General features: G+C 32.5%; 1 protein-coding gene across 1 annotated transcript in view; it reads right to left on the bottom strand.

The window, feature by feature from the left end:
* Positions 1–5,735: 5,735 nt before the first annotated feature.
* Positions 5,736–23,054, bottom strand: part of LOC108905497 (headcase protein) — a gene marked incomplete at its 3' end in the record, with an annotated part of 174,861 nt that continues 157,542 nt past the window's right edge. The window contains 1 exon segment of the mRNA XM_023454173.1: positions 5,736–5,832. Within this exon segment, the coding sequence (XP_023309941.1) occupies positions 5,736–5,832 (97 nt within the window).

Raw genomic sequence — 23,054 nt, 5'->3', positions numbered from 1 at the left:
GTCGAACACATTTTTCCAATCATCTTAAATTTAAAAATAATTTACATAGCCATTGTGGAATAATCTCTGCACAAACTTGTCTTATGCAATTCATTAGGTCATCCAAATTCCTTGGACTGTTTTTCTAACTTTTTGTTTTAGAACACCCCAAAAGTAAACGTCTATAGTTCGAGAAAACTAAAATTTAATTTAGATTGTTTTGTAAGTTTTTGTTTAACAGCTTAATATTTATAATTCATTACCTACATTTTTTGTACGCTAATTATTATTATTATTTTTACTATGACCGCAATTAAAAGTGTTGTGTATTTTTTCATTGTCCGATTGGTACTTGTTTTCACTTTCAAAACACTCAAAAAAATGCCTAATACCACTTTCTGGAAAAACGACCATTTTAAAAAATCGTAGTAGGCCAGGCTTTTGTTACATCAACAAAATAATTAGTAGAATATAACCTCCTTTCAGGGTACTACTCGTATTTGTAAAAAAATTGGCTTGCGGAAAGTCCACAGCCTTCTCACATTTCCAGAGGTGTTAACCTGAAAAACACTGTAGATAATAGATTGTAATAAGTATGTAGCTAGTATGAAAGCGTTTGTCTCATTTTTTAAGTTTAATTATTGTTATCATCACCTTTTGTTTTAACTGTACTAAAGAATTATCGAGTTTAATCCTTTTATTTATTCTTAATGGCATTTATGCACTTTAAACAATGAGCATTCAATTATTTTCCAACGACTACTTGATGCTTCCACCGCTAATCTGATTTTTAGGTGGCATTTCTTTTGAGACTATTACTTATAATTTTAAAAGAATAATAGTAATACAGAAAAATTTGTCTAATAAAAGTTTATTAGAAAAAAAGAGAGCAATTTAACAGGAAAAAAGGTAATACTTTCGACTGAAAATGGAGCTTACCTCATCCCATTTAACATCACGTGTCCCAAATTTTATTTAAATTTTTTGTGTTCTCACAGTAGGCCCATACCTACTATCGAGTTTGATATACCTTATTCAATGTATGGTCGTGATTATTATAAGGATCAAAACTTAAATGTTGATATCCATTTGTAGAGTATTGATTAAATGGTGCACAAAGTACATTAACATAATGACAAAAATGTAATGCCATTAGTACTGATGTGGTCATTAATACAATGTCTTCAATTTAATTACTTTCATTCTACGTGATAAATTTAACGAACGCGAGGCACTGATATAATGCACTAAAGATCAAGTAATCAACGTGGTTCATTATGATAATGGAATGAAACATCGGTTGAAAATTATTCTGAAATAACATTGTAATGACATTTTTTCGTGCTGTGTACGACCATATTTAAAAAAAATTCATATGAGTTTTTGTGAAATTTGAAAAAATAATGGATTGTCCCATATGTCTTTTGGAACAACTTGTTTTAAAAAACTTTGCCCATTCATTAACGTCAGCCACTTCTACCAATTAGCTGTTATAAGTTTCAGTACGAAAAAAAAAAAAAATTACAGGCCCCAAAATTTATACCCGTTCCTTAGCAAACATTAAAGCAATACATTTATGTTAATCCAGCGAGTGGAATGAATGAAAACACTGACGCATAAAAATTGCGAACAAGATTTAATATAAGGTAAAACAAGTGCCGTTAATAAAATTTTATGTAACTCTTATCTTTTATTCATGAAACCCCGCGTTTTAAAGTCAGCCCGCTGCCGTCGTGGTCGGAGAAATTATAGCCGAAATCCACCTTGTCGGCGCAATTTTTTGTCCAGATGATAATTGCGTTCGTGACTTACCATTCGGTTGGGCAACGTTTCGGCTTTTTGCTCGTTTTGTGACACGCTAGGATCGGCGAAAGAAATCATCATCCCGGTTGGCCGTGACCTAGCTACGTCCGACCGGTTGTCTGAAGGGTGTGGCCGGTTGGTAACTCGTATGGAAAAGAACAGTGTGTCTTACACGGGCCTTGCGCCCCTTGTCAATGTAACGTCCGCTCGACTGCGTCGTTGATCTCTTCTACAGTAACTTGCGAGAGTAATGTCGCTGGCCGACTGAGATCGCAGCGAACAGCGTCGGGCTAGCCCACAATGCAAATGCTTAGTGGGACAAGTAGATGGGTAAATGGAAGACAAATGGAAATAACAGTACCTAATACACAGAAACAAAACTGATGCATCAATCAAGCCATTAAAACTAATTCAAATATAAAATACTAAATACAGAATTTGCCAAGGACTAAATTTACGTTGAAAAGAGTAAATTTATTGAAGCAAAGCCAATGCTTGGGCTGCATCATTTTTTTTATTCAGCAAGATCTGTTAACAAATACACAAAACAAAACAAATAGTGAGTTATTTTAATTAGATTGTGTTATTTCATGTCTTCGGAACCGCTGAATAAGAATCTAATGGTAGTTTAGCTCTAGTAATCAGGTTTTTGGGGAAATTCTACCCAAATCCTCAAATCATGGGTTGTTTGTGTATATGCTTAAGGATTATGACATCGTGGGAAGCGATGGCTGTGAAATGGGCAGTGACGACAAACATATACTGTAGAATGAAAAGAAATATCTGCAAAGATTTATAGTCTACAGTACAGACCCCCCCCCCCTGGAAAGTTAATTACCACATACTTTATAAACTCGAGGAGCTTCGTTTTGACGAGTTTACCACACTTCTCCTCTGCGACTTTTCTCGATTCTTCGGCTTTTCCACTCGGAAAAGTCCAAAAACATGGCAATTTCCCGGGGTCTTGAAAAGTCAAGACCACATCTTTTATTTTTCGCTTAAGTAACTGGAAATTTTGTTGCAAATGCCGATTTAAATTTGTCCGACAGAAATTCTTCCGACATTGACATATCTATCAGCCGAAACGTGCCAAAATTACTGGGTATTGAAAATCAATTACCACATAGGTAATTTACCCTGTCATTTTGGCATGTTTCGGCCGGTAGACACGTCAATGTCGGAAGAATTCCTGTCGGACAAATTTAAATCGGCATTTGCAACAAAATTTCCAGTAACTAAAAGAAAAGATGTGGTCTTGACTTTTCAAGACCCCGGAAAATTGCCATGTTTTTGAACTTTCCCGAGTGGAAAAGCGGAGGAATCGAGAAAAGTCGCAGAGAAAAAGAGTCGATAGCTCAGGCGATAATAGTGAAGAGCAAGGTTAAAGATTTCCTTGAAATGAAGGTAAGTGGAACGTGATTATGATGGAGGACAACTGTTGTCTGTTTAAAAGGGAATGTAAAGTTAAAAGTAAAAAAGAGAAGGAAACAACCACGTTTGAAGACAAATTACTGAAAACCACCTCTATGGTACATTTGGAAACACATATTTTTACGGATTGAGTGGGCAATTTCTCGAATATGTGGGTGCTGCTATCAAAATGACTTCAGATTCGTGTTCAGTGGATCCAAAAACATAATAATAACAGGATATGATTGAAAGAACAGACCACTTTTTTGTTCCGTGTTCCTATCTAATTGGATCAAACAACGATCAATGGAAGAACGGTATGTGACAGGTCAAACTTTTTATTAAGGATTAACGGTCTAACAGAAATGGGATTAGCATGTTAAAGCAAAACCCACATTAGGAATGACACATGACTTCTACGAACATGACACTGACCTAACCTAAAACCCAGAATCAGACTAAACACTCAGACGTAAGACACAACAATAACAACAAAAACAACAACAACACCAGCAGCAGGAACAACGCCAGCAATAACATATACAACAGCAGCAGCAACAGTAACAATTAAAGCACACTTTAATCTATAATCAGAGTATTTCAACAAATCATACATTTAGATGGAATTGGATTGAGCACCAACACGAAGGATTTCTTCCTCACAATTCCTCTGTCACTGTGCTTGTTTAATGATAAAAATCACATATACTTAGGATCAGCACTTCTGTTACCTGAGATATCAAAGACACGCCGAAGAGCAAGAGCTTTCCTTGCATGAGTCTATTTTAAACTCTTACCAGCAGCATGCACAATAGGTCACGAGAGCGTTTTTATGATAAATCATTATTGATATTGATTGTATTTAAGTACTGACCCAACTTCGCGTTAGTAAGACTACAACAGGGACTGGATATTCCAAATGCTGTAAGGATGGAATATCAGTATTCTATGATGGAGATTTGCCTATTTGGAAAAGGCATGGGATTTTGTTCTGCTTTTAATAACATATAGCTAGATTAATGTCTTCATCTAACTCGGGACGTCAAGATCTTCCTAAGCCACTCCAACTAAATGCAAGTTATGAAAGATAGAACAAGCTAAAAGATAACTTGTAATTCAGTTTTTTGACATGTCTACATATGCTTGTTTCATACAATACTGAAACCACAATGCACGTTGTTCAACTCTCCATTAAAATTTGTAATGAACCTCTTTTTAGATTTTTTATATCGACTAGTAACCAAAAAGAATTATAAATTTTACGCACGACTTTTGATTCACTTTTTATAGTTCACATTTTAAACAAATAGATTTTTCAATATATGACCATTACAACCAGAAATCTTAATATTTAATTTAATAACAGGAAGCCAAACAAAATATCAGCCAGGTGGGCCAGCCCGATACTGTCAGCGGACCAACGCAACAACGCACAAGATTCGGTGCACTTCCAGCAGAGAACTGGCCTGGTCGGGTGGAGAACAAGAATGCAGTTACGCAACCCTACCTTGCCCCACGCAATTTCAGCCCCTTCATTAAAATCGATATCGAAGCTTTTTGTTCGACTAACCTAAGTACAGTTCAATTCAAATTATTTGGCAACGGATTTGTAGATATCTCGGCCGATCCAAATTCGTTTTTGTTATAAAGCGGAGTGTGTGAAAGTAGCAAGGATAATATAATTTCGCGAGTCTAGACAGGTAATCCTGACGCAGGACAAAAAAATGTGTGTTGAAATTGAATTTCAGGTTTAGACGCTTCTAATTATTATCTCACGTCGCAAAAATATCTGAAAAGATGAAAACTAAGTCCCAGGCTGTGTTGGGGTGAATATGTAATCAAATGTCTCAAAATTTCAGTCAGATACACGGTACCGAAATTGAATTGGGTCGTTTCTAGTGTTTCTATATACATTTTCTTTTTCTAAAGAATTTCCTAAAACATGGTTGCTATTTGACATAATATCACAATATTTATTATCTATCCATGATTCTGATTTTTTGGATAGAAATACAAATATTATACGATACAAATATTATGATATAGCGTGTCTCATTGTATGGGTCATACCTCAAATGTAGTTGGGCATACATACTTCTACCGCTACTTAGCCCATGTACTGAATTCCATTTTCCATCAGTTTTACTTGTTAAAGTATGAAGAAGTTTCAGATTTGGGTGAAGCGAAAGACTGATGAAACAATGTCTACATTAATTATTCCATAATAAAGGAAATAACTTTGCGAAGTTTCCTAATCAAGACAAAAACGTTTTCATTAGGGCCGAGCTAGATAAAGAAACGTCGAAAACAAATTAATCTCTATTTACGTCTCACTCAATAAGCCCTAACGAGAATTCCTTGAAGATCGCCAGTTAGATGATAATAGGTGAATTTCTTTCCGAACTAACAAACCTTAAAGTTTAATTTAAGAGAGAGAGTGGAATCGAAGTGGAAGGATGGGAGAATTTTGTCCGATAGCCGTTCTGGAGTTGTGCTGAACGCAGTTACGTTTAATTTCGATAGAAAGTGTGTAAGGGTCTTACCTTAATTTGATAAGAATTCAGCTTGTTCTTCGGCAGGGCATTGAAGGAGCTGAAATCCAGGCGGCGGGTGAAGATTCCATTTGCACCACCTCCAACTCTGCAATAGAAGAAAAATTAGTTAATCGATTTCTCTCAAAGTGGTTTTTTTCCTTTTAATTTAATATGTATTAATATTTAGGCCTATATTTTAGTTTAAACCCATTTGGAAAGCTCTAAAATGTAAAAAACGACTCACTTTTGAGATGGCCATTGTTCACAGTGAGGTTATAGATATTGGAAACAGGAATAGGATTTTATTACAACTGCGAACAATTACAATAATCACAAATTGGTGGATATATTGTTAATATACCGTGAATGTAGGCAAAATGTTGCAACCGCATAACGCAGGCACGAATCTTTTTCTACTTAGCCATCATAAAAATATATCAATAATTTTTATCAATGTAGGGCAACACTATAATGTAAACATGTGAGGATATTTATTATTCGTTACTAATTCAGTATCTATTTGATGAATAAAACATTAATTTTTTTATTTATTTATAACTATAGCGCTGTGTTTAATCATGCGTGAAATCTTTTCTAGTACAAATGTCGCATTTGAGTATGATCTGTCATTGGTGATTCAGTAATAAAACCGATGTTTTGCGAAATTAATATCGTCCATTATTTTACCATCAAAAACAAATAAACAACTCCCAGTTGTTGATTAAATGATTGTCGTATGGGCGGTGATTTATTGAGCCATTATTTATTTAAATTGTTAATTAAAGGCAACGTGATACTCCTTTCTGCTCGGCAATAATTCCATTGTAATTGTTCCAATAAAAACCTGAATGCGGAAGATTTTGTGTTAATGTCTTTATTTTTAAACCGCCAAGGTGGATGTACTTTGCAAGGACTGTTTGTTAATACATGATTTATTTTGAACTGCAAGAAACTGTTTGTTCGAAAATAATTTATGAATTTTTACTTTAATTTTACATTTAAATCGTAATTAAATAGCTAACAAAATATTGAAAAAGTTTAAGTTTACTCTGGCTTAATATGTAAAAAAATAACTTTTTAAATTAACGATAGCTTCATTTATTTATTTAAAAATAGTAAAATAATTTCGAAATTGAAATTTTAATTAATATTTCGTTTAATAATTAATTTTTGTGACATTTTGTGACCGAGTGAGTTGCGCGAAACTAAATCTGTACAGGACATAGCTAGTACCATGCGCCATAATTTTAAAAATGTTGTCACCGCCGTTCGTGGGGTGAAACTTCGAAATATTTAGAATTATTCAAATTTCGTGGCTGAGTAAATTAAAAAAAAAATAAGTATAAAAGATGCATTTTTTCTGGGGTTCAGGGCTATTCTACGAATTCGTAAATATGCCCATTGTTATTTTTTCGTCGAGCTACCCCAGTTTTAAAAAAAAGTTTCTACGATGAATAGAAGCCGAGATATTGCAAAATTTACAGCGCGCATCAATTTGAACCACCACGCCGCCGGCCGCCGGACAGTTTACTTAGCGAGTACCTTCTCTTTAAAGGGCTCGTGAGTCATTAATTTTCCACATTTTTTCAATGGAATTCACGGGAAATCGTAGTTTACGTCGTAAACTTTATTTTGCGAAAAATTCAAGTCTTAATTTAATATTTATAAACAAATGCGCTACGATTTAAAAAAAAATCTTATCTTGGCTCCTGTTGGTCGTAGAGGGTGCTTTTTTAAATAAATTTGTATTTTTTCGCCAGCTATCCATTGTCACTATTTTCGGTGAGGTAGCACAAATAGCAACAATTTTATTCAAATTGTTTATAAGCGAAAAACGCAGAGTCTTTTAATGCACAATTTGAGAATGTTAATGTCAAAAAACGGTGAAATTTTTAATAAGTCGCTTAATTACGTCTTTAAGATTACAATGACGCTTTCAGAATCATGTTTGGTTGAAAATTAACGCCTGTACAGAGGATTAAACAAATAGAATTGTGCGAAAACTATTGCACCTACAGCGCCCACTTTTGGCACACTTTTGAAGTAGGACAAAACCCTCAACTTGTCATAGGTTTTATAAAATTTTAACAATAAATGCGATAGTTATAAACAAATTAAAAAATGGGCACTTTTCTTGTTTTTTTGCAATAACTTTTTTGTTTATTAACCGATTTTAATTTAACAAGTCTCATTTTGTAGATAATTTTATTCTCTACAAGCTGTCTGAGAGTCACTTTTCGCTAAAATTGATGGTTTTCCCTGCAAAGTGAAAAAACTGTTTTCCTCACTTATTTGTTTAAATAGAAAAGTTAGTTAATAAAAGTTATTGACTCACGAGATGAGAGATGTATTATGTTCCTTTAGACAATTTTACAATAATCTCGCGGATAGGACTTTTTTCGAGTTTCTCTTTTATTTTCGCTAATTTTCCTGGTGTAAAATACGTATTTTGATTAAAAGTTAAGTACCTGTTTTAAGAGATTCACAATTACTAATATACGAGCTAAAATTTAAGCACCACATTATCTTCGTACTACAAAATCGATATTCTTTTTTGATTTATTCAAAAATTGGAAAACCAATTGTTTTGAAATTTACTAAATGTTTCACAATAATAGCTGTTTACATTTTTTCCGTAGGACAAGTCTCCCGCGACTACACGTGGTGTGCATCAGCAGGTTAAGCGCTGTTGTCACATTGTGATGAAACTCCCCAATATTAATTCTCGCTGTATTTTGAAAACTGTTAACCCTACGCCCCTGTAATATACAACTTTTTTGTTCATTTATAATTACTCTCTCTCTCTCATGCTGAAGTAATGGCAGTCAAACTTTTTACACCTGTATAAATCCAGCGAAAATATTTAGGTATATTGCTTTTCCTATCACTAAACTGGGTGTCAGTAGGTACAACAGCCAAGGGCCCTTGAGAAAGAAATAATTGTTAAAAATTTGTATGAAATAGGAATGGTCGAGAAGTCTGGAATCTGAATTTTTTTATTCCGTCAGTAAATCTACTGCCCGGATTAATATTAGTTGTTTCTTAACTGGTCATCTTTCAACTTCTTAAGTTTCTTGTGTTCGGCATTAGTCTACTGTAAAATCATAGCAATCGAGTGTTATTTCTTAAGAGGCGGTTAAGTTTAATGTTTAATTCTGTAAATTTTTTCTACATCATAAATTGATGAAATGTGAGATACTGAGGTACTAAAACCATATTACAGACTATTAGGCAAGAGCGCGACGTTTTCATCAATGTGCCTGGTTGGTTACACAGGACTCTTTTCATAATCGACATATTCTTCTCGAAAGATCCCAGCCCAATAAAAATGTACTAACCCCATCCCATCCCATGAAAAACATATAAAGTTGGAGATCATTTCGACCGCCGCAAAAGACGCAGCTGTTTACAAGCCGTTTCATTTTTAATTTTCCGGAAAGTCAAACTAAAATTACTCGACAGCGACGCGTTAAAATTCCATTAAGGGCCTTTTACTGTTAACGCAAGTCGAAAAAATAGTAGTTTTTATAGTTGACGCGAATTGTGGATCCCAAATGGCTATTAAAAGGTTTTTAGTGTAGTGTGGTCGGCTGCGAGAGTTCACGTTAGTTCCTAAATTACTTGGACACTCCAGAGATTCCTTTGACGGGCGGGGGTGTGCAAAAAGTTGGTGTCTTGCGAGTTGGCAGCTTTGCAACGGCAACAAGTTGCGGTTTTTGTTTAGTAAAATATATTTTACTAGGTAATTAGTCGATTGAAAATCAAACATCAATAGATATTTCACACGTCGATGTTTCAGATTATATTAAGTTCAACCTAAAGATACCACTATAGCACAGATTTGACACCTATAGAAATTCATTCAAGCACGTAAGCAATCATATAAATCGTGAAAATAGAGTCAGTAAGTTTGACCACTTAGAAATAAATCCAGGGGTCAGTATTGGAGTTAGAAAAGACAATTAGAAATGACAAAATGATATAAACGAACTAAATCTGCGTACAACTTTTCATCGCTTAACAAAAATTGAACTTTCAAATAAAGATTAATAATTTTTTTCCTTCGTTTACGTGTCACACTCACCGCTAAGAACAATTCGCTCACTCCTGAAAAACCAGAACATTTTCTTATCTTACTGCAAAGTATAATTTCTTATTCTTAATTTAGTCTTTTGCTGAATTCAAGTATATTTATCAACATACAGGATTATTCACAAACTGTGACCAAAAATAAAACCTCGTATTCTTTGGTGAATTTTAGGGGGAGTTTTTCGAATAAAATTTTTATCTAGGACGCTTCGTTAAAAAGATACAGGGTGTTAACTTAAAAAAATAATTTAATTTTTTTAAATAATTTAAAAACTAGTAAGTGAAATAATTTGAAATTGGGCATATGTATTTATGTAAATATTGTCCAAAATCTGAGGCCTTTTTCTATGCCTCAGTGGTGGAGATACAGGGTATCACTAGCATATTTTTCTAAATAAAATAGTACGCCACTGCTTTGCGGTACCAATCATGATATTTTCGCATTTGTCTTTTAATTTTCTACAAATTACTACCCTCTTATGTTTTTCGAAAAAAGCGTAATTTTCGAGTAAAACTGAAAAAACGAACTCAAAGACCTTATTTTTTTGAAGACGATGACGAACATCATGATAGTGTTAATGGAAAGCGTTACAGAAATATGCTAACAGAATATTTTCAGCTTAAACAGGTGGTGCAACTTGTCACACATCTCATCAGACAACTGATTCATTGCAACAATAGTTTCCACACAATTGAACACCACGTGAAATATGTAAGTTATCAAAAATTGGATCAAAAATTGGATTTCCAGAATTCATTCAGTCAGATGAAGTCGAGCAGGATATTTATTATTGTGTTTTACTTTACTCACTTATTGGAAAACTCTGTACAATTATTTATGGAAAATTTACTATTTCTTATAGAATTGGCACGAACGGATAAAAGTTCTCTTTATTCAGCACCTTTATAGTCCAATTGAATGGGCCTTTAAATGCAAATTTGGTCAACCTGCTTGAATTTTTGATATGTTAGTTTGAGGTATATAATAACAACAAGTGACAGTAATTTTTTTGCAACCTCCGGCCGGGGGTAAAAAAAGATTAAATAAAGGGGTTTTTCGAGATATCTCAAAAGGGGTAAGGGCTAGAAAAAAATTCTTATTAAATTCTACATAAAAATTGTCTATTGACTTTTTTTGTACTATTAAAATTAACAGAGTTAGGGTGGCTAGATGTTAAGGGATAATTCCAGAAATTTTAAAAAATCATAACAAGCAGAAAACTGAATGAATTTTATTTATAATTTTTTTTTTTTCAATCTACTCTAAAAAATGTAAACTTTATTTTCAGAGAAATATATATATTTTTTAATTTTTAATAAAAAAGTTATAACAATTACATTTTTTTAATAGTTAATTTTTATGATTTAACGTTAAAACAATTCTTTTCTACGCCTTTCGATTGATTATTTAAAATAATGAAGGTTCTTTCGAAATTTCGTTTTACGCCAAAGGTAAAAAACCATGTTCGCTTTGTGAAATTGTTATAACTTTTTTATTAAACATTAAAAAATATATCTATTTCTCTCAAAATATAGATTTTTACATATTTTAGAGCAGATTGAAAAAAAATATAAAAAATTCAATAATTTTTCTGTTATGATTTTTTAAATTTCTGAAATCATCCCTTAAATTATAGTCTCTCAAACTCTGTTAATCTTAATAGTGCAAGAAAAAGTCAATAGACCATTTGTATGTACAATTTTATGCTCTCTTTATCTTGAAAACCCCCTTTATTTCAACTTTTCACCCCTGCCTGGGGGTTGAAAAAAAGTTACTGTTACTTATTCTTATTATAACTATACCTCAAACTATCTTCTATCAAAAATTCAGGCAAGTTGACCAAAATTGCGATTTAAATCATTTAATTCGAATATTACACTGCAAAAAAATTTCACTCAAATTTCACTCAATTTTACTCAACAATGTGTCAATTTCAGTCCACATCCGATTGAATGAAATTTTCACTCTATTAGTATGAGTAGGTACAACTGAGTGAAACTGTTGCATAAGAAATGAGTGAGTTTTACTCAAATCTTATTCTGAGAATATAAAACCAATTTAGAGTTGACTTTTTCTCTAATATGATTTAAATTTAACATTATTGAGTCATTTTTTACTCAGACTTGGTTTTCAATTAACTAAATATTGAGTGCAAAAATAAATCACTCATAAATAATTAATTAGGATATACAGTGTTGAAATTCATTCACTTGGCGGGGCCTCCTCCTGTCCTGGTTGAGATCCGCCAGCTGAGACCCGGCCGGCGCCGCGGGCTAAGGTCTGTTCTCCTGGCGATCATGCTTTTCTGGAGCATCTAACGGGCCCCTATCAACTGTTGTCGAGATTACAGAAGCAATACGTAAGTGATGCCATCTTCACGGCGCTATTCAAATTACTCGAAATTAATATACATTTAAACTCAGTAATGAGGACATTTCCTCTTATTTACGTACAAGTGCACCAAATACGAGTTTACGTGAAGAATTTATTTAAGGAGTACCTATATTTGAGTTAAAGTACCCAGTTTTAGTTTAAACATAATCACAAGTGAGTAAAATGATCAAAATGCCCAATAATAATAATAATAATATTAATGTGTCTTTATTAAGTATTAATAATAAATACAAATAAAATAGTTGAAAAAGACGGCGGGATTCAACCAGTTGCTCTTAATAAGATAAGTACAGCATTATAACTAAAGGATATGTGAAAGAGTGAGGAGACATGCTTTGGCACAACATACAGATCATTGTGACGGGTAAAACGACTGTGGATATCTCTGCCCTTTAGAAGTTTATCATATAAATACTTAGGTGTCTTCGTATTGTCAATTTTGTATATTAGACAAGCCATTCTTAATTGAAAGCGTTCATCTAAATTAAGCCATTTAGATTGTTTAAATTTTGCGCTAATGTGATCAAATTTGCGCAGACTATATGAAAATCTAATACATGCGTTTTGTATTTTTTGTAAGCTTTCCTTATCCTTGTTTAGAATGGCAGGCTAGATTACTCAGAATTAAAGAGTCACATAACCTTAATTTGATATCCGACTTTATATAATCCTTATGTATATAGAGTGATCGTAATTTAGCATAGGATTTTTGTATTAAAAAGTTAACATGTTTAGTAAATCTAAGATTCTCATCCATATAGACCCCTAAGTTTTTACAGCAATCAAATGGACTTACGACAGTTCAATTTACAATATTGAGTGAAAATGTACTGAATAATGTCACTCAATGAATTCACTCCGAACCTTTATTGCTTTCACTCACACCGATTTTTTTACAGTGTAGAAACACTCGCTTTGCTTGTGTCTTTCGCCAAATCGTTCCGGCAATAATAACCGACTTTTTACAGCAGAAATATCTTTTAACACTTATATGTGGTAAAATGTCCAATAACGAGGAATTTTTTGACAATGCAAGTTACAAGAAATCCAATCGAGCACTTTTAATGCGAGTTAAGTGAAAACAACTACTCTGATCGCTGTTCGTAATAGGGGAGAAAGTTTTATAACCCGCACTCGCTTAGCCATAACATCCAAAATAGTCTCGCGCCTAATGACAATATTTATTAAACGTAAAAGCCGATAATATTTTCACACCCCGGGGCCTTTTGTAAACGATTTGCCCACCGACGTAATAAAGCGCAGGATTTACAGCCGTAAAGTGGAGCTCGTTTTCTTTATGTCCACGTACGGCGAACCATAAATATCCCCATGTTTATCTATCCTCTCCGAGCGCGACGTCTGCGGAGGAATTCCAATCGGAAAATCAGATTTTAACATCCAGCCGTGTACACAATTTTGAATTTCAATTTATGGCGAGCCGAGTGAGACGTGGAAATATATGGATTCCGCTCTGACATTTGACAGCGATCAATGTAAATCTAATCCGCGTGTTTCTGGTGACTCCCATCTCGAACTTGTCAACCAAGCCAATATTTTACCTTTTGCCGTATAGCTGTGGACAATAATATGTTTCAACGCTTACCGGTCAGTGTAAATGTGTCTTGCTTCCCATGTTTGTATATTTTCTGCTCTGTATACAGAGTGTCTGCGAAAGATTGGGAAATCTCGAAGCTGGAGATACTGGTGACAAAAATAAGTCGATTGAGGCAAATATGCCTTATGCAAATGTTGCTGGTTTCAAAGATACAGGGCGTTCAATGTTTGAAATTGGATTTTATTTTGAAATTTCTCAATAATTTTGAAAACTGTTAGAGTATGAACAAACAAATTGAAATAATTATGTTTTATATATGTATACTGGTGTATGTTTTGTATGTTTTGTATATGTATATGTATACTGTTTTGTATACTATTTTGTATACAGTTTTGTACTGTTTTGTATATTATGTAAGTATATGGTATGCCCTATTCCTTTGATAAATAGGTTAATTTATTTTCCTTTAGAATTACAGATATTGTGTATTGAAAATAAGAAAGAACGGTCCTTCGTTTCATAAAACAGTTACTCTTGTTCGTTTTCGATAGTTTCGGAGACCTTGGTTATTAAAGATCAAAAAAGGTAAAAAATATGTATTCCCCAACTGTCTAGTTTTTTTATAAGTACCGATAACCAGGTTGTTACATTTATTTGGGTTAAGCATTAAAGCATTTTTATCGCATAACTCCTTAATCCGATGCAAGTCAGAATTAATAAGATCAACAGCAGTTTGTTTATTCTCAATTTCGAAGCTGTACAAAATTTGTAAGTCATCTACATACATGTGCAAAGTAGTGTGCACTACTGACGACACAAAGTCTGCAGTACATATACTAAAAAGTAAAGGCCCCAGGACAGAGCCTTGTGGCACACCAGATTTTATTATTCTAGGTTCAGAAAATAAAAAACCATTTTCAGTTTTAATTCTAATAAGTTGCATTCTCATATTGAGATATTTGCATATACAAATTTCAGTGCATTTCGTTTGAATTAACTTTTAATCCTTAAATCAAACCAATGTGACTTGACAAATAGTGTATGAACCAAATTATTTACAGTTTTCTAAAAAACAGAGATTTCCCAACCTTTCACAGACACCCGGTATATAAATATTCTAAACGTGGCATCAGATTAAAATTTCAGATCTCAATACATGTATTTTTAATTTGCTTAGCTATCATATTCCTACAGAGGCTGTAACTATAAGTGGAAGCCCGCTTTTTTGGGATAATAGTACGTGTTTCCTAGAATATTAATCTGAAATTCCTTTTTTTTAATCCAATAAGTAGTCCAGTTCGATTTTTAAATTAATATTCATCAATAAGTTGTATCACCACTTATCGGCGTTGACAGTTGTTACCTTAAATAATTGTTATAAAGCCAAACTATAATGATTTAGTAAAACTAGATTACTTTTGTATGACTTAGTGACGCTATTTTAATGTGGGCAAATTTGTTTGGTGTCAATGTGGACGAACCGACGAATAAAAATAAATTGTTAATGTTATTTATTATTATTTACCTACAACCAAATGATCAAAGGTACATCCTGCAGAATTTAAATTTAAGCAGAATCCAATACTGTTCCGAACGCTTCCGAAAAACAACGGAGGCTAGCTTTCTCTACGAAAGCTGTATGAATCAAAAATCGTACAGTGTGGACCATATGGCAATTAGGCGCAGAATTACCGTATATGTCATCACTGCTTCATTTTATTGCATTTATTTTAGAAAGATGTTTAATACTGGTAGACTTTCAACGCCACTGATTTTGGATATTCGATCAGTTCATTTGATTTAGCAAATAAGCATTGTATAAAAATGGTCCCTTGACAGCTTTTTGAGGTAAGGGTTTATTTCATTCATTTTTCAATTTTGTTCAAAATACTCAATAAAGAAACAAATAGAAACTATGCCATATACATATGAGATAATGTAATAATAATAATAATAATAATAATAATAATAATAATAATAATAATAATACCATTAAAATATTAGGAAATTAATTTTTACCACCTGTTCATTAACACAAAAAATTTTAAAGAATCCCGAAATGGCGGACTCTAAATTAAAGTGAATAAATAATTCAGATCTATAACCTGTAAATCTTAACAGTAAAAAATATTAGGTATATTTGTGAACATCATTCGCGACATTTTATACTTTTTAAATCGAAATAAAATCGTTGTGCTTCGATTTAAACAGCTAAAAATTCAACAATTCACTAACTTAAGTCGAACTTATTTTATTGTCCACGGCTGTACGAATTGGATGTGCCGCTCGACTGCGCCACCGACTGCATTACGAGCACTTGGAAATTTTCATCTGTAACTAGAAAGGAAAATGAGAGATATTACCTTTTCAATAACGTCTACGCTTTATATAGCTCTCGAACTGCGAGGCGCTGTACGCGACTGATGTTCCTTCGCTGATTTCATTTCCATAGATTCGTTCCCCTTATTGCCTTTACATCTATTCGAGTTTATCGAGTATTTCCTACTTGATTCTTCAATACAAAAAATTTAAATTTATAGTGTAGTATTGAAAATTACGCGTGTTCCGACTGAAATAAATATTGATTTCTCTTAAAATTTATAAGATTTCTTGAAGTAGGTATGTAATTGTACATATAAAGTGTTTCAAGTCGTTCTCACCTTATTCAGGTACAAGTCATTGTCACTGGAGTTGATAAAGGAGAACGTATGGAGGTGGATGTCTTGAAAATTGATCAACAAAAGTATCTGTCTGTAATACGGATGCATTATGATGTTCTAGTACCATAGAGCTGTTCATTATAATGAAATTAACTACATCATATATAATGGTAAATTAACTCTTGAAATTTTATTCGGAAGTAGTGCAAGCAATACTAGAATGATGTAAGAGGATGTTGCTTTTGGAATTTTAGCCAAGAAGCGACTTCCAACTCGTTATTTCGTACATTTATTATTTCCAAAAAAATGTTGATGGTTTACATTAACTGAGCTCACCGTAGCATATTTTCTAACAAGTTCCCCCACATCTATTCCTTTGTTTTTGTATTCGGTAATGCAGTTCGGAAATGGAGCCTTTGTTTATAGAATTTTTAACTAACAAATTAGTCAATTCCTGTCTCTTGCAGGCTCCGACTCCATTCAATAATCAAAGCTGCTTTTCTAACTAAAATGTTTTATCTACGGTTTCTGTGAAAAACTTTGACAATTTATAAACATTTTCTAGGTGTATACCATCTCATTTACGCTTCAAAAATGCAATAAGTTGTTTGTACTTTGTACCAATATTGACGTTTCTTTAATTCGACAAACGTCTTCTTGACATTGGATAGCACAAAAAATTCCTTTTTTTTCTTTGGCTAAATAATTAAAGTTCTCGTAAGTTACATTCCCCGTTTTTTATCTGTGTAGCATTCTTCATAACCAGTAAAAGCAATATATTATAGAATTCGTGATTTTTTTCTTATAGAAGATGACATTTTTAGCACTTTCCTCTACATCGACGGGTAAACTATCATCTAGATCACTCATTTTATACAATTTCAACAAATATTCTATAATTCAGCAACAAGTAAATTCAGAGACGTTACTTGTTTCACAATATATAAAAAATTCGATCTTTGTCAATGAAAAATTGAATGATTTTAAAATGATATGAAATTAAACGAAAATGTCAGTGTCATTGCAGTGCAAATATTCAAATCTTAAATTTTTAAGGAACTTCATTGGTGCCAGCAAATAAAGTTAAGGAAATTCGGATTTAGTTATTAACAAAAATGGAAATAATCTTTTTTTATTTACTTACATCATCTTCCTAGCAACCATAACACTTATAAAGCCCACTGAAATATATTTCAATACTTCACAGCACCCCCCTATTAATTAAGATTGCAACTAATTCAATCGGAAGAAAATGGGGTTTAATTTTGTCCATAGCAATAACTGCTTCTTTAGTATTTTTTAAAATTGCATATGTTTTTGGAGATCTTTGTAATACTTTGTAAGGACCTTCAAATGTATGTCATTCTATCCTAATATTTACGACTTTATAACTTTAATGAAGCATTTTTTTTTTTACTTTCTGAAGTTTGTCTGCTGTTGCTGGTCGTATTCTTGGAAATGTTTCACGTAAATTAACTAGTATTCGAAAATTGTCAGAAACTGACAAACAAATCACCAGGTACCTACTTAATCTTAACGATTGATCATATTTAGCATTGAAACATTTTAAATCTTCGTTGAAGTTCTCAACCAGTAATCGAAAATTGTCAGTGACTCAATGGGAATTAATAAAAAATTCACCTTAATCTAACTATTGACCATTTAATAATACAAACAACAACCTTGTAAATCTTGATTTGATTGAAGTGATTGATATGTAAGACTAAGAGGTAATTTTATTTTCCAATTACTCTAGTAGTTACGACTTTTAATTTTCTCTTGTTAGATCCAAAATAACCCGCCAATTTTAAATTTAAATTGTTTACCTTGACTAGTTATTGTAGTATGACCACCACCACACACCAAGACGACACATATATTCAATATGCTGGGATATTAGAAAGAGGAAAGCTTCGGGTCATCTCTACAACGATAATTATATAACTACCTGTCAAGAGTAGAAAATCGATATCAAATCGGTATCAATAGGAGGTCTAGTATGTCTGTTAATTTTAGCTAACTTTGTTACTCAACATACGATTTAGTCTATGTATAGTAATATCTTTGTTCAAATGGCATCAAAAGTATCTGAAACCTATCAATTTGTTTGAAATACGTATTCCAGGATTCAAATTATGTATTATTTGATAAAGAATATCTTATGTTTATTCTTTTATGTTCATTTTCTAAAATTTTTTTTAGTTTTGGATCATTTTGTTGATATTCTCACAATGCTTTTAAGTTAAACCGAGTACGTTTTAAGGAAAATTGTATTAGAACCAAATTATTCTGCAAAGTTTGAATTTAGACTCAATTTGTTTACCTTGACTGTTTATTATAGTATGAGTTACACCAAATATACAGATATATCCAATACGCTGAAGAGAGAAGAGAAAAATTTTCTGGCCATATCTCTATTGCGGTAATTATATAACTACAATCTTTCACAAGAGGAAATTGATATGTCCAAAATAGCCTCTTAAAATAATAAATTCAGTCGTATCAATAGGAGATTTAGGTAGTAGGTTAGGAATATTATTGTTGTTACCGTAAAGCAGTGGCGTACTATTTTATTTAGAAAAATATGCCACAGATATCCTGTGGCGGACCACTGGAGCATGTAAATATTAGGAAAAGTCCTTAGATTTTGGAGAATGTTTAAATAAATATAAATTTATTTAAAAAAAAATTAAAAATATTTTTTGAAGTTTAACACCCTGTATCTTTTTAACGAAGCGTCCTAATTAAAAACTTTATAGGAAAGACCACCTTCCACTTAAAATTCGCCAAAGAATACGAGGTTTCATTTTTGGTCACCATTTTTGAATCACCCTATATCTTAAATTTAACAGCATAGTTCAACAAATATACGATAAATATAATTCACAGAAACATATCATGCCAAGAAATACCTCCTAAATTAATTCTGATAGAAAATAATTTTTTTTTAAACTCGAAGTTATTATCAAATATTACAAATGTTATCTACTAGATGTTATCTCCAACCGAATATACATACATTAATTATTCATGCAAATGCGTGTATCCTAATACTTCTTATTTATATGCCTACGCCACTGATTTACATTTTACCTACTCAGAAGATTTACATATATTATTACTGGATGTCTGTGGCTAAAAAATCCAAAACTTACGGCGCAAATGCCCGTGTAGGAATGCACCTCAAATCCTGAATTATCTCCGTTAGAAAGAGTTAGAAACGCCGAACACACTCAGCTGGGACTTTAAGGCGTTTTATTTATGTTACAAGTTTAGTTAATTTGTTAACTGGGGTCTTATAACCGGCCGGCTTCAATTACTGAGGAATGGATATTGGAAATTGGATTTCTTCTCTCTGGTTTTAATCTTACCGGCAGTGGTTGCCTCTAATTTTATTAGCAGTTTTCTTTCGGCTGATTAAATCGACGATTTGCATTATTGGAAGTGTAATATGCAATCACGGTGATTGGATTGGCTTTTTGCTTCGAAGAGATGCTTCTCTCTTAGTTGGAACGAAATGGGGTATCGTACGAGGTACAGTTCATCTCATCTTTATTTCATGATTACATGAGGATTGTTTCTTCGGAAAAAGTCTTTTAGTAGTTCAGGAATTGAAATGGTATACATCAAACACCCGCAGGTCAGGAGTTTGGTTTGCAGGCTTCCGTAGGAGTTGCCAGTGATTGAATAATTTACCACGCTGACAGATTTAGAGTCAGAAACTTTAAATTTTATCTAGTTGTAACTAAATTAGCCGCAAATATCCCATTTTGGAGATATAAAATAATAAAACAAAAACCATAGAACATAAATGAAACTCACTTCCTTTAATCTTCAAATATTACTCGTATATTTATTGATAATCTTCAGAACTCCTTGATTAGTTATTAGCAATAAACTTCAATGTTGAGTCTATTTCAGTGTTAGATTTTCGCTGCCTTTCAACTGAATTTTCCTTGGAGTTCAAATAGATTCAGGATTTCAACTGCATTCTTATAAGATTTTTACGGGATTTCAGAAAAACATATTATTTCTAATCTAATAGCATCTAATAGGAATAACACTGAAATCCAGTTGAGCTCCAATTTTTATTGGACGTCAAATAAATATTCCTTGCATCATGGAACTCAAAAGGGAATTTTTTATGTTGTAATTCGATTTAGGAAGCTATGATAATCTTAATGGAATCAAATTTCCAATGGGGTATTTGCCAACTTTTTAACTACATTATAAAGACGAAACAAGTTAATTCTTCATTTTAATCTCATTGACTGACTGAAATTGATTTTATTGTCCGCATTACATTTTTTAGACAAAAAGGCAACGCTGGAGACATTAATAAAGGCACTGAGGTCAAGCACCGATTTTTTATAAGTCTAGATGTGCATTATCTTCAGGACAAATTAATATTTGAGCAACTGACGCGGAAAATCTGATTCGATTTTATCGTACCACAGGGAATATTTTGCTATCATTAATATACCGATCGTGAAGTTCGTGGAAAAGGTGAATAATGAACTCCAAAGGTCGAATTCGTACACTGAGAGCAAGATTCCCTGACACAATGAGGTGCTTTGTTGAGTTTTGTCGATAGGTGTTTAATAAATAGCATANACCGATCGTGAAGTTCGTGGAAAAGGTGAATAATGAACTCCAAAGGTCGAATTCGTACGCTGAGAGCAAGATTCCCTGACACAATGAGGTGCTTTGTTGAGTTTTGTCGATAGGTGTTTAATAAATAGCATAAAAAAATTGACAGGAGAATCGTTATAATTTTGAATTGCACACACAACAAAAATTTACATTTTTTTACCAAGAAAATATTACACTCAAGAAACAAGTTACACGTTTTAAATATACAGGATACTTTTTAGAAAAAAAAGCTTCAATAATCGAAGGTCCAAAAAAACACACAAACAGTTTCCGAGATAAAAAAATACTTAAGATTTATTCAAATATCTCGAAGACTTTTTGTATGGATTAGGTGAAATTTGGTCTAATAAGTTACATAATGAATTTATTGAATTAATTCACAAATATGTTAACTAGTGGTGGGGTACTGAGGATCACTGAGTATGATTATAATTTTGACGACAATAATATTTTTGAACTTTTCACAGTTACAGGTTAGGTTTTTAAAGTTACACTGAAAGAAATGCGCTGTATTCTTTATTAGAATTCTATATGCCCTTATAAGACCATTGTATACTATATGTGACAGTTAAACGGGTGAATATTGGATATAAAACGCATACTGCTAGCACAGTTGTATAGTGACTATAAACCNACGTTTATAAAATTATTCTAAAAAGTAGAATTTGTTACTTTTCACTAATTTATTTATTTGGACTTAAAATCAGAAGCTGAAAGATTAATGAAAATAAAATGAAAATTGACTTTGTTGCTGAAAATTAGCAAAATAGCTAATGTTGAATTTTTTCTTTAAATATATTTTTTTAAATTATTTAATACTGTTTCTTTTCCCGAATACCTTTTCCAGTATTTTTCGGTTATGCTTACTAAGAACAAGGACACCACTCCCAAATCATTTTGGAACGTACGATTCGAATTTTTTTATACATTAGTGGTCTTCTAGATGTTACAATTCATGGCCTACTACAATTTTTTAAAAATATTTTTGGGAAAATAACCTTACAGATAACTTTTTAAAAAATCTGGCTACGTAGCCTTAAACACCATCATTTAAGACCTCTATATCCCAAATTTCATAAATTTAAGTTATAAGGAAGAATATACTTTTTGAAAACAATCTGAAAGTTATGATCTTTAAATATTTTGTTTCAGTTTGTCTAGAACAATGAAAACAATAATTTGTATACTGTTATTCACTAATCATATAAAACAGGATCAGTAATTGACAAATTTTCCATCTTCAGGCTTTTCCAAAGCCTTCTAGATTTTTTTAAATAAAACTTCATAAATTGAAATCATAAGATTACCCAAAATATGAATTACAATTCGATGAAATTTGAAATATACCGTGATTCATAACTGAAATCCGATTTTAGTATTTCGTTGTTGCGATAGTGTTTACATTAGTATTTCAAGTGTCAAAAATGGCTTCCGGTATAGCAACTCGGAATTGATGGTTTTCAGTGCCGCGCAGAAGTGTATTTTTAAATAATTTCCGAACTGCCATTTTTGCAAGCGCTTATTTAACTTGTCTTGTAAGTAACTGAATTAGCAACTGAATTTTAAAACAGTTATCCCCAACCGATTGAGCTGAAATTTTGCATACACGTTTAGTTTGGGTAATAATGCACGGTGTAAGTTACGCCATTCTAAATCCAATATGGTGGCCTCCCAAAGATGGCGGACCAGTTACTTTTTATGCACCGCCATGATATGGGTATCAAATGAAAGGGTTTACTGAGAAGAATACGAAAATAAAATGACGTCACTAAAAGCTTGATTAAAAAAAAAATAACTTATTGATTTTTTTTTACAAAATTGTATTTGTAAGTCGTTCAAACGTACATTCAAATTTTTAATTTTTTTTGTATAGGAGTTGCCCGATGATGCTGTTTAAGGCTAAATAGCCAGAATTGTAATAAAAACTATTTAAAGTGATTTTCCAAAATTAGCTCCTGATGTATAAAAAAATTCAT

The sequence above is a fragment of the Anoplophora glabripennis genome, unplaced genomic scaffold (genome assembly GCF_000390285.2).
Source record: "Anoplophora glabripennis isolate ALB-LARVAE unplaced genomic scaffold, Agla_2.0 scaffold231, whole genome shotgun sequence".
Lineage (NCBI taxonomy): Eukaryota > Metazoa > Arthropoda > Insecta > Coleoptera > Cerambycidae > Anoplophora > Anoplophora glabripennis.
This window is presented reverse-complemented; position numbering and strand designations above follow the sequence as displayed.